This window comes from Tigriopus californicus, chromosome 8 (assembly GCF_007210705.1).
Source record: "Tigriopus californicus strain San Diego chromosome 8, Tcal_SD_v2.1, whole genome shotgun sequence".
Lineage (NCBI taxonomy): Eukaryota > Metazoa > Arthropoda > Copepoda > Harpacticoida > Harpacticidae > Tigriopus > Tigriopus californicus.
Window position 1 is genome coordinate 8,170,066 of NC_081447.1, and position 13,537 is coordinate 8,183,602.

Genomic DNA, 13,537 nt, shown 5'->3' on the forward strand with positions numbered 1-13,537 from the left:
CACTGTTTTTGATTGGCTGGAGTAACATTGTTCCATAGTTATCGATTAAGTTGCAGTAGAAAACCTTGATGAACCCATTATAAGTCTTTTTCTTCTCTTTTTAATGGTTGAACGGCGAATATTTTTTATCAAATAACTGTCCGATTGTTAGTTAAATGTCTGTGTATCTAAAACAGGGTGACTAGATCCGCCTCCATCGACTTATCTGGCTTGACCTTATTTGCCTGTCGTTTCAACTTCAATCATTCAATGTCAATGTAAACAAGATTCAGATAAGATGCTCTTAGCAACAAGTAACGTGTTGTGGTGCATGATTGATAAGAAACGAGAAGAAATCTATTGGAAAAATAGACAGAGTCATTACGACTAATTTTCTATGTGAACCTTATCGAGAGGTAAGATTTATGTACGTTTTGGGGTTCAGAAGGAAACGGAAAACAAGAGGCTTTCAACTCTACCATGGTTTTCAAATTATCGCAAGGACCGGAACTTGACGGCACAAAACATACCGAACACATTGGAAGTCATTACCCTTTATGGGCTTGCGTGAAAACCTGACTAACTTCCCCAAGAGTGTCCCGTTGATCCAGTCAGTGACTGACCTTCAATGTTGTCCTTTAGTCTAAGCCTAGGACAAATAAGCAGGGTCCAACTTCAGATGATTGGTTGTGCTTACTTTCAGACCCTTGATTCATCAAGCCCTTGAGTGTCTCTCCTTCCCTCTCTTCAAAGTGAGTGTCCCGGAGCTTTGCATCTTCGGCCTTGCAACCCGTTCTACTTGGAGAAATGGAGTCGATATTGAACATGTGGCACCCATCTTGGGCCGAAGTCCCTTGGAAAGCATTTAATGACCCCAGGGAGCGATTTCAGGTGAAACGATCACAACGTGATCATATAGCGATCATCCCCCTTTAATCGACAACGCTAGGGTGGACCAAAGAACGAGCTACTGTACACATAGCTGTTTTGAAATCCAACTAGCTAAATACCCGACAAAATCTGAACTTATGAGACCGATAGCCTCCGTACTGATTGGGGGGTAGAAAAATGACCAAGTCAATCCCCCAATTCATATATGTCTCATGAACAGATCCTGGTGGAAAATCATGCTTACTTTTGGCTACTTTAATGTTTCATAATCCGCTTTGGAGCTGGGTGCATTTGTTCTTACCATTTCGTTTCAGGTCATGCCAACCTTTGTAATGGGCGAGTTCGTCTTCATATTTCTTTCCATTATCCTCTTTTTCCACGCCTTAGCTCAAGTAAGTAGGAGGGCATTTCTCCCTGGAGTATATTTATATATTGTATATTCTGGAGTAGAATACTACGCATGCAAGTGAGCATACGTATCTTAAAGTACGCACCTAGCTAGTATCAAGTAGGGAAGACATGGTGGAAACTCTAAAAAAAATGACCGAGTACGTTCCATGGAACCCAGGAGTGCGTAGGTGGGTTTGTGGGTGTTGTAGGCGCTCCTCTTCCGTTCTTTATTTTTTGGGTCATTTTCAGGGTCGACTTCATCTAATGGTTTGGGCGGGATCTTTCATAACGGGTGTGGCCAATGATGCCATATTTATGATGCTTCCGCTGGTGGACAACTTTTGGCAGGTAAGGAGAAGGAGCTCACGAGAAGTGAAATTGGTGTTACCCTACCCGGGAACCTCGCTTAAAGGTGCCCAAAGTTCTGGTTATATTCAGTAGCTGAACTGTACACATAAAGTAGAAATCCAAAAAGACAAGGCCGACGCATAAAACACCAATGATTGGAGTGCATTCATTATGAGCTCTTGGAACGGCATTTTTAGCGAGAAAGCAGTAGAGCATCGCCAAGCCAACATCACTTATGGAAAACACTAGATAACACAAGAGGGTCGGGGAATCCACTTACCCTAATTACCCAGTATTTGGAAGCGATGATGGAAGAAAATAAGAGGAAACATACGTAAGATATATTTTTAGACATCACGTTATTGAGTTGCTTTTCATTAAAGTAGTTTCCATTTGTCGCGGAAAGACTAGCATTTCCACTCTGGGTGGAGCAGCCAAGTTATATACTCACCAGGAAAGGGGAGCACAATTTGGTCGAAAACAACGATATCTCAGCTCTTTTGATGCTTATTTTCTTGAAAGGTCGATTCTGTAAGTGGGAATACATCTCCCATGCACTGAGCCCGAACGGATGATAATGCACCTATGTATTTTGTATAGCATTATAATGGGGAATTCAGATCAAAAGAGGTCCATTTTGTAATGTTTCGTAAAGGACTGACAACTTGTGTTGGGCGTGGATCCCATAATCATTAAAGTCTCAAAGGATGAGATTGAAACAAAGCCACCGAGAGGGAAAAAATTTACCACATCTGCCAATAGTGCCTCAGGCTCCTGTTGGATGAGAGTCCAACCTCAACACAGGCTGGCTGACTGCCTGACAACAAAACTTTTCCATTTCGAACCCGAGAAACTTTTCACGCGAAAGGACAAAGAGCGAGATTTAAACGTATACCCAAGGGCAAAGTTTCTTTCTTATTGCTGGACTTACTACTTGGACTACTGTAAGGACAATTTGGCCGCCAGTTTTTGCGATATTGCCTAGGTTTCTCCAAGTTGCAGGACATTAAGTCACCAGATAGTTGGCCAACTACTTTGAGCAGCTTCTTCCCACACCGGAACCACATTGAACCCTATCCGTCCGCCCACCCACCTTACTCGCATGCTATTCTATTAAGCCACTTATTTTCTTGCCCTTCTTGTAAGCCTTATACCCTTCCTAGGCCCAGGCTTGTGTGAATTTGACGCCGAGAATGCCGCTCTACATCCCTTGCGCCTATAACGTGTTCATGTACACTTCTACGATGTCAGTTTGGCGCCTGAAATTGCCACTCTTGGCTGAAGCCGCACTCACCGGAATCATGGGCGAAATGATCTACGCACCCTATGACATCACAGGTGAATAGTATATACTTAAAGTACAAACCGTACGACATCGACAGTTACCTAATGACGAGCAGGGTTCATGGGCTGAACTAATCGAAAATGGCTCATATTGATGTGGTTTTTCTATTTAGATTTGAACTCAGTCATTTTTTCGTTAAGGCTTGGAAGCGTGTGAATGTGCGTGTAAGAGCAAAGAATCACGAATTCACACAAACAAATGCCCCAAAAAACAAATTGAGGCTAAGCAAGAGCGTCTTAAAAGAGAATGAGTAGGTGGTTGGTCATTAAAGGCTTTTAATTAACATTCCATAATGCAATCAATCGAGAAAGAGCTTCTACCTTTCCTTTGTAATCTTGTTTCAAGCTCAGGCTAATCAAATTGTTTGCAACATCAATCAGCAATACATAGGAGAAATAACAACAGTCAAGACGTTAAAATGAAATCCAATTCAGAGAAGGTGCGAAAGGTATCTGATACTGTATGTCTTCAAAAGCATCCATGAGCTTTGTCCCAACCCAGGATTTAGGGTCAATTCTAGTGACCGTCGAGGCTTAATGTGCGGATTGAGAGCACCTTCAAGTCCTCGAGAATCAAAGCTAGTTCGAACAATGAAGTCCACTTCTCTTCTTTCTCGGGCTCCTTCATTGTTTAATTTGCTTCCCTCTCATATTCGTAGGGAATACTTAGGCCTTGTTGATTCGGTAGCATCTTTCAAGTAAGACTTGGACAAATTTTTAGATAGCATTCCTGATCAACCATATATTCAAGGACTAGCTCGGTCTGTCAACTCAAATTCGTTGGTAGACCAAATATCATATAAAGATTGAAAGGTAATAAATAGACGAATTATAACCTTTCATTTTAATAGTACTGGGCATTACATTCCCTGTAGCGGTTAGAAAAGCCCGTGAAAAACCAAAACCAATTCGACGGGAGTAAACCTTTTTTCTTGTATAAAAAATTATCCTACAACGTCTTGGTTGTTTTTTCATTAGTGGCGAGTTTACGAGAAATCACAGCTTTGCGACCTAATGTATACGTACATTCTATTAAACCATAAAGTAAAAGCTTTAATATTTGAAAAAAAATGCTCCATACCAATTTTGATCCTTCAAGATCAATCAATTGCTAGAACTGGTTTGTTCTAATGTTATCTAGCCTAATGATATTCTCAATCAACCCAAGAAAATAACATTTATTCCTCGTCGTTCTGAGCACAATCGACCTAACATGTTTGATGCCTCAATTTCCTAGAGACAGCCCTCATTTTTTTACCAAATCGAAATCTCTTCTCACCTTCCCTTAGGCGACGCATGGAAACATTGAAAGTGACAAAAACTAAAAGATAAATGGGTGTCTTAATACCGAAACAATGAATCATCATGTTGTTTTCGACTCCTCCAATAATTAGTACATCCAAATCGAATGGTTTAGGTTCAAAAACAGACCAAGCGCGATTTGATGGTTGTCCTCGTTATAAAAAAAAGAAGCTCAGCACTTATCTCAGAACTACTATTGGCAAGCTTCCACTTGCATTAACTTGACGACCGTGGTTCAGATTCAACTTCTCCTGTCCAATCAATTTGGACTCTCGGCAAGCTCCCTTCTCTCGAGTGAAAAGGAGATTCCAATCGACGATATTGTTTCGCCATATCTTTGTGCGGCTTCAAGGAAAGGTTCCCATAAAAGAGCTGTTTGATCTGCTTCTCCATTCTGATGGTTGTAAGTGAATGATAGACCGACAGTCTGAACTTCTTCCTCATCTACGTCTTGAGGATATTTCCAGGTCAAATAACCCTTGGTTGACGTGCGACAACGTCATTGGTTTCTAGGCCCTCTGATCTATTGGTATTCTGTCAGAGGTTGGGCGACTTTACACAAGGATGGAAAGCCAGGATTGAATCCGGTCGAGATTGGAAGTCGGACTAGTGCTGGGGGAGTCTAGACTAAAGTCCAAGTCCTTTCTAAAAGACTCTGAGGCAGAGTTGTGTGGGCAAGGTTTGTACGATATGAACCTTTATTGAAATGAAATAAATGTAAGTGGGGAAAAATAAGAAATGTTTGGTCAGTCTTACCCCCTTACCCCTAGCCTTGCCGATCTCGGGTCTGAATGGCAATTGCCTTACCGATAGGTGGGGAGGTAACGCAATTAGTTCGAGGTGTCAATCAGCTTTGCATTAGACTCAAGTCCGGATTTGTGAAGAAAAAAAATACTCTCATTTTTGGGTTTAAATTTCGCAATATAAGTCTTTTTGTTCGACTTGGGTACAGTGAAAGACTCGAGTCCTTTGCTGGACTCGCCCCAGTACAAGTCCTACTTCAATCCTTAAACCGGATTCAATCCTGGTGTTCCATCGTAGTGTAAAGCCGCCCTTAGAATCGAGACATTTTTGTCTGAGCAGACATTGACATAGTAATCGAGTTTGAACTTGAGTTTCATGGGAACTTCTTCGTGATGTCTTTTTTATTCCTGTCGTTCTCACCGTAGGTATGGAGTAGGCTAAGGGGAGTAGGCCCAGTGGCCGCCCTGGCGTTATACGTCTGCTGCTGCTCACTGCCTGCATTGTGTAGTGCATTGTAATAGAAAGGGTACGCTTATGATATGATAGATAGCTAGATAGTTATTGTATGGTGAAACGACCAACAGTTGCTAGAAAGACGAGCTGATGCGTTGAGATCTTCTAAATTCTTTTTTTGAGAATTCCACTCCCCAGCTAGCTAACTAACTAGCTAGGCTGCTTGTGAGTTGGACCCCTATCAATATAACGCCGAAGTCAAATTCTGATTTCCAAATCGAGCCTCATGGTTTCCAATCTCTTTTTGAGGTTCAATAAATCATCTTTTAGCGGGAGAAAAGCAACGAATATGTAAGAAATGTCTCTGTGTCCTCTCGACCGGCTTTTTTTTGTTGAAATTGTAGGTCTGTCAGCAGTTATTCACCAATCTGTGAAGTTTATTTACTGTTTTTTGCTTCCTTTTGGGAACTTCGTGCCGTTTCACCAAGAACGAGTTAGGTGACGCTTCTCCTGACCGTGCCCTTTAAATTGCAGGGCACTAGGCTAAGCTAAAACGAGGAAAGTATTGTCATTGTTCCTTAGGGAATGGGTTGCTTTGGAATCTTGAAGAAAAGTGCCCACATAAAAACTCACAGTGTAGGCCTCAGACGTATCAGACCATCGATCGGAGTCATGGAACTCTAAATGGCTGAAGGATGATGGTTGTCGAGCCTCTTTGTTTGGTGGGGGGTTCTCATCGCTAGCGCGCTTGCAAATAATTCATCCTGTATGGGATGCCGGAGATCCTAGTCCTACATGTCTTAGTGTAGACCTTAAATCGAATGGTAGACTTGAAGGCACTTGGTCCTTTCTTGTTGGACAAATAACGTCAGTTTTCTGCTAATTGGTTTGGGGATGGCTGGGCGGGCGCTGAATTGGCTAGATGAGGGATGGGTGGCTTATATTTCATCACGTGTCCCCTGTGCGATTTTCCCCCTCTTTTGAATCTTTTTCGACTTTTTTGAGTTGTTTACCTTTTTAACATTTTATAACACTTTTAGCCGTTTTGTCATTTGGGTCCCTATCTTTTTCCTTCTTAACTTGCTTTTCTTTGGTGTAGACTTTTTAAATTTACTTCCGTGCAGCATCCAGGAGTTAATAGCTGTTTTGTCCTTTGATTTGACTTTATCTACTACTGCAAGGAATATAATCCCAGGTATAATTAAAACAAAATATTAGGGTTCGTCTAAACTCCTTAACGTGATACAATATTTGGTCTACGAAGGAATTTGATTATTGAATTTATAGAATATCAAAAATTTGAAAAGCAAAAAGGGAGCAAAAGGGATCATGGGTTTGATACTACGAAAAATCAAAACCATTTTGTGAACAAAATTGCTCTCAGCAATAACAGGAAAAAATCTCCAGAATAGAATCAATTGCATACCATGAAATCAGTAGCTTTGTGGTAGCCTTAATGTCAAACACTGAAAGAAAGAAACTCAATAGATAACCATGAAATGCAGTTGAGTTCTTATCATCTTAGTAACAGAAAAGAATGCAGCATAGAGGTTAAAACGACTGTTTTTTCAAATATAACAACTGTTTATGCAAATCAACAAATTGCATATTATCAAATTGTTTTTTTTCCCATTTTGCACCTTTTGAGCATTTTCACAACATCTTCCAATTTTACAACTTTTTTCGCCTTTTTCCCACTTTAAGAAAACTATTTCGGCCAAAAACAACTTTTTTTCGAGGTCTAATGATAAGGCATCCACTGCGAAACCTTTCCATTTAAATTAGTGATGCTTACTAGTTGTCATTTCCTTTGTGCAGTTAGCAGTTGGTTCAATTTGATCACAAATCATACAGGGAAACACTTCCTAGCTCAAATTTCAATCTTAGATTGATCTCTTATTTCCTGGCGTACATATGTTTGGTTTATCTTTACTCGTCGAAATCCCAGGGTGATTGGAAACAATTAGATGAATTATTCTTGTTACCAATGTCAAAGGAAATTTTGAACTCCGGAAGGAATTGCCGGTTTAAGCTAAAACATGGGAATAAAAGGAGAGGACTTGAAAAAGCGGGCTTGAAGTCAAATGATTGGTGGATTCTTTGATGATCACCTTAACCTTCTCCTCGCTCAAGTAAGACGCCCGACGCGACGGTTGAAATGCTAAATTGAGTGTTGAAAGAAAGATCCAGGCAGTTTTTGCTAGTTTTAGGCATGCAAGTGTTTAAGCTGAGCAATAACTCAAAAAAACAATAATATCAAAAATGTTTATTGTGTTTTTGCGAGGATGATTCAAGTATTTCTCTTAAACTTGATAATGCTTTTTGACCAAAATGATGAGCAAGCTGAGACGAGAGGTGAGGAGACGGCTGCATCCAAGAATCCAGCCCTTATCATGCCTGGCCTTTTTATTAGCAACATTCGCAGATTTGGGCAGATAGTGCCAGCAAAGTGGTGGGTACTCGTATCACTTATATATTCAAGGCCATATGTCTTCAAGTTCACGCTTCAGGCGTGTGAAATTCAGTCTTCAAAGGTTTTTCAATTATGCATAAACATGAAGTAAAAGATGACAGCCAAGAGGCAAATCCGTTTCAAGGAAAAATGCAACCTGTCACAAGAGTTTACACTGTAGAAATTGCTAGGTAGCTAGGTATTAGCCACTCCTAGAGATTGATTGGCCTTAGGCTACAATAAACCAAAAAAAGTTAAGGATATGGTGGGAAAATAAAGGTTTACAAACAATTAGCTTCAAAAGGTGTAGCTTGTGCAAACATAAATGAAAGAGAAAAGACACGATGAGGATGAACAGTAGGTTTCTTTTTTACATAATGCAACTATAGACTTTGTTCAAAATCAGATATTTTCCTCATTTTTTTGTATTGAGGGGGTCCCCAAGCGAAAATTTGATCAACGGATAATTTGTGGCTTTGGCGCTTCTCCGTTTAAAACTTTCCTTGAACGAACTGACTTCTGCGTCAGTTGGAGTTCTCAACACTCATTGACTGAATTAAATTTTGAGACAATGTGGCTTACATTTGTTCAAAATATGAAGCTGTGCATTAGACATTTAGGTTGAACAATTGATCAAGCCGGTCAAGGCTCATAATTGCAATTTGACCTATTCGGTTCTTTGATTTGGTATTGAGGACGTTTGGCCTTACGTGCCATTGTGTAAAAAACGAGCTTCCCTATTTTTTGACCAGAATACTACTTGGATTGCCCAGCATAGTAAGCAAAAGATGAAAGTCCGGTCTCTGTCCTTCGTATTATCCTTCATATTCAATTCACCTTCAAAGGGCCTTACACTCACTTCACATGCAAATTCCACTAGGTGCCCCCAACTTCAAGAACGGGGAGGTTTTTTTATGATCCATCGTTCAAAAAAGATGAAAGGCTCAGTCAGAGACTTAGAAATGTTCTATATTACGGGTATCTCACTTTTTTGGTTAATGGACCCTTTTTCATCTTTTGTTTTGCAATCAATCGTCGGTTCAAACGTTCGGCCTTTTTTGTCAAAACAAAGCAAAAAAATAATCTTCACATGGCCGAGTTTCTAACAACAAAAACACAAAGAAAGAAATCCATCAACTTGTCAGACTCCTTTTACAGCTCTTAACATTGATGAGAGTGTGTTAGACGATGTACAAGCTAAGGCAATAACGAAAAAAAATCTCTTTTGGAGATTGATTTCACAACGATCGTAATATACTCGTATGTATAAAAAAAGACGCTAAGATTGACTGCTAATTGTTGTACAAGTACTGAGCTTAAACTAATGAACTGATAAGTTCACAGGCTTCTCATTTTATTTACTGCTTAGCTGGTATCTTTGGCAAAAAAGTGGAACTATTTGAATCTCTCATTTCAAAAAAACGAATAGCAAAACTCCTAAAAATTGAGAAATTGTGCAGTTTTTACACTCTGGCATAGTTTTAGTTGTGTTTTAAGCATATTTTTGGTAATACAACATATGCACTATAACAGCCTGTCTTTTGGTTGAAGGAATTGGTGCTTTTTGCCTGAATTCGAGATTTTGAAGATTTTTAGTGTTTGAAATTGCTCCTTTTGTGATGATTAGAGACGGGCAAAATATGCATCATTCGTTTTATGTCCTAAAACAGATTTATTTGCATTTTAAACACATTCAAAATTTTCGTCAAAATTTATTTGCACATTTTATTGAACTTTGTTGGGCAACCCCCCAATATTCTCTGCATCTTTGAAACAAATTGCAGCAGAGTGGTTGAGTACTAACTAATCATAACATAGAGAATGATTAGATTTATGATATATCTTCAGATATCAAAGATACTTGATTCATGAACTAATCATCTGTTAAATGTCAGAATCAGTCTTTAGCAGGATCTTGAAATAATTAGCTATTTAGACATGGCCTGGTGGGAGGGTGTCGCAAATTAGTAGTGTCTACTTACTATATATATGGTACCCTTGGTTTGATCCTAAGCTAGCCGAGTTCAAGTTTCTTTGGCAAACTTGTGGTCAATCTCGAGAATTAGGTCAGAATTGATTCAGGTTTTGATGACAGAGTGGATGTATCTCTTCGTGGCTTGCCATCATCAGAGGCCATTTCGAACATAATGCGAGAGAGGTGCCATCTCCCTCCGCAACAAACAAACACACAAACAAATAAGCACACCCTGCTACGAATGGAGCCAAGTGTTCTCGTTACGGTTGGCATCCCAGATTTATCAGGAAGTATGACCAAGAGTGGCTGCAAGTCTCTAAAGTATCTAACTTTGCCGTTCTTGTTCAGTGTTTCGATTAAAAAAACCTTGCTTTTATGTGTCGCCTCCATCCAATCATCGCATAATATTTGTTTCTTTAGGGGCCAAGTTCATTTGGTGGACGTGGCACTCAAGCGATGCCAGTGTTCGAAACCGAAACTTGGGAGCTCCCGTTGGCAGCACGGTGTGGGTGATCACTTTCACTGGTGAGTGTTTTGTACTTTCTTACTCGACTCAACCCAGGATATTTATGACTCGATGCGCTTAGTCCGATCTGAAATTTGCCTCAATTAGATAATGACGGAAATCCCCAAACACATCTTGACATTCTAGTTCACAAATCATAACAGTACTAATAGATCTGGAGTGGAAAGCTCAAGCATGTCCATGCCACAAGAGACTGAGAAGGTGTGATGAAAATTTCCAACCAAGTGCTGTACAGGGGGGGGGGATCGAGCGAAATTGTCCGCTTCGACTTTAACGAAATTTGGATTAACACAATTGATGAACTAAATCTAATTAGAAAAGTAAAAAGTGACAAAAATACAGTTTCTTTATTGTGCTAAGTTTGGGGGGAGGGGGGTTGACTGGTGTTCTTTGCCGGCATGTCCATTGATGTTGATGGCAGGGTCCTTGCCGATATGGTCTTCAAAGGTCTTGAGGAAGCTTTCCTTCCACTTCTTGTTAATCCACCACTTCTTATAGCTCTTTCTGTGGATTTCCCAACATTTTTGACATGCTGAAAACGTCTGCTGTTCTGACATCAACTCCAACAGTTTTAGCAATGCCGTTTTGAGGAACTTGGGCATGAAGCAAATCAGGAACTCGCTGCCTTTTCAATGGCTGCTCAAACATTTTCCACTTTAGGGGACAAAAACAAAAGCAAAAATAATTGCCTTTCATTACCCAATCAGATGACACTAGATCTGTGATTCTTTATTTGTTCGTTGTACGTACCGGGCGAATCAATTTAAAGAACTGGAAATTTTGCTCGCCCACCCATCTTAATCATCTTAATCATCTTGTCATCTTAATTCAAACAAAATTTAATTTCCTTAGAGAAGGATTGATTTAAGTTGTGGTTTGACATTTTCATCACACCTTCCCAGCCCCTCGTTGTACGGAAATCCTCGAGCTTTCCACTCCAAGATCATTAAGAATTGCTATATGAAATTACAGCCCACATCAAAAACTTTCTGACCTAAAAACATTATTCAATATTTTGAAACATTGTCAATGGAAATGGGGAGCACTCTTTGCTTTTCTTATTCAGACATTGAGATATGTAAACCGCTCCTATATACGGGATTATATTGTCCAATTTTTCTCGTGTTTAGCTCCAAAATGCTCCTGTTATACCTTAACTTAAATTCCCAAAAATACATGGTCAAAATCATTGTTTTATATTTGATAAAAAATTACATTGAAAACTGTCGCTGTTATTATGCATTATGTTTTTAGGCATTTAAGTTTTTATGTGGGCTAGAATTCCATAAAACAAAAAATAAAACCAAAGTTGGTCTTAAAGATTCAAAGAGCCAGAAGAATGTCAAGATGTGTTTGCAAGTTTCTCTGGAAACTTGATTCTAAACTTCTATTCTTCAAATTTTTGAACAACAATTGAATATGTCATATACATCATACTTGTTCCATTTTTGGTTCCCTGATTTCAATAGTACCTTCATTTATGATTGTTATGTGCTAGTGGGTACCTGACTTCTACAGGAAGAAGCCTTTGTCATGTAACTCGTAATGTACCTACCTTAGTTTTTATTCGATCTGCACCATTGGTGCAAGTGTATCTTTTAGCTTCTTTCCAGTTGTTGCTTCGTCTACTTGTGCTCAATCGAGTGGTAAAAAATAATGGGCAGAAGCATATTGGGATGTTTAGAATTGCGAGTACTCTCCTGATGAATGCCCTCCTTTGTACGCCTCTCATGATGGTCCAAATGGCTTTCTTACAACTCATCTCGGGCGAGTCCCAAGGTTTGCCCACCAACCGTAGCTTTGGAACCGTCCTCCTCCTTTATGGGGCAGTCATTTCCTTTGGCTTATGGAACAAGTATCGCCACTCACAGGCCAAAGGTCAGCGCCAAAGACGCCCACCTTCTCTCCCCGAGCTCGAGGAGTCAGAAAAGAATGCTCTCGTGCCAAGGCCGGATATTGATGCCGTTCCCAAAGTTGCCATCACCCTTTATTTCTTGTTTCTAAGCCTAATAATGATGTTTGGCACTCCGGAGAACCACGTGTCGACTGGGATCCATCAAACTCTGGGTCCTTGTGGTGTGGAAGCCGTAGATTTTGCAGGTCATTTACGCGAAGAATATGTATGTCTATCCAACCACAGTGAGGATTGGAACGCACAATGTGACGCGGCCATTCCCGTGGCACCCAACTTTTCAGAATGGTATACCATCTGTGGTGAACCCCATTCCAACTTTGGACTCTGGTTGGGCGTTCTAATGGCCTTGGGCGCACTCGGCATCACAACTTACAATATGGTCCTGGGAAAGAGACATTTTCTAAAGACAGTGCTGGTCTTGGGTGAGCGCAAAAAGGATGGGAAGGAAACGAAAAAGTTACGCTAATTATGTGACTTCATATGACTGGAAACAAACTCTCAGTTGTTGTGAAAGCGGACGAGAAAACCAGCTAAAATTTGGAAATAAAGCTGCGTTGCAAGAGAACTATCCTTTCCCAAGACCAGTATCATTTGTTGGTATAAAACGAATTGCAACAAGCATTTTCTGCAATTCTTTTAGCATTGTTTGTGCCAATTTTGATTATTTTTTTGTAAACTTTTCTTACCATAGCAATCATCTTCATCTGAAAATTTTGGCCATTCCTTCTTATAAGATATACGTAGCTCCTGCTCGTTCGTAACATGCTACCAATAGCTATCGTCTGAAAAACTGGAAAATGAACCAGGGACCACCCTCATGCTAGGAAACTCCGCTAACCAATACGCCACGTCTTTTTATCCCAATTTTTCCACAACCATACATTTGTTTTTTAAGATTGATTTGATTGGTAATTTAGTCCGTGTTTAAACTCATGGAAACACAAGTGGGATAAGTACATCCTAAGTAAGCTTTAAATGCTATCCCGAACTAATTTAGTGTTTTTAGTGTTATAAAAAAAATATTGTGTTGATTTCTTAGGCGTGGACAAGCATATGATTGTCCTTGCCTTGTCAATATTATTATTGGAAGTCTCAGCATTGGAGGAAGCACTAATAGTCAATACTCAATGCAGTCGGGACCTGGAGGTGTTTCTCTTGTTTTGGGTCAATATTTGGTTTTGTCTACAATCTAAAGAACTGATCATCACTGGCTGATAT

At 39.9% G+C, this 13,537-nt stretch overlaps 1 protein-coding gene across 1 annotated transcript; it reads left to right on the forward strand.

Moving 5' to 3' along the window:
- The first annotated feature begins 285 nt into the window (after positions 1-285).
- LOC131884517 (uncharacterized) lies at positions 286-12,884 on the forward strand. Its single transcript, XM_059232331.1, has 7 exons — positions 286-395; positions 683-870; positions 1,185-1,262; positions 1,510-1,608; positions 2,772-2,946; positions 10,299-10,403; positions 12,007-12,884. Exons 2-7 carry the CDS (start codon positions 787-789, stop codon positions 12,783-12,785), a joined length of 1,320 nt encoding a protein of 439 aa, XP_059088314.1. The 5' UTR covers positions 286-395; positions 683-786; the 3' UTR covers positions 12,786-12,884.
- The last annotated feature ends 653 nt before the right edge of the window (positions 12,885-13,537 follow it).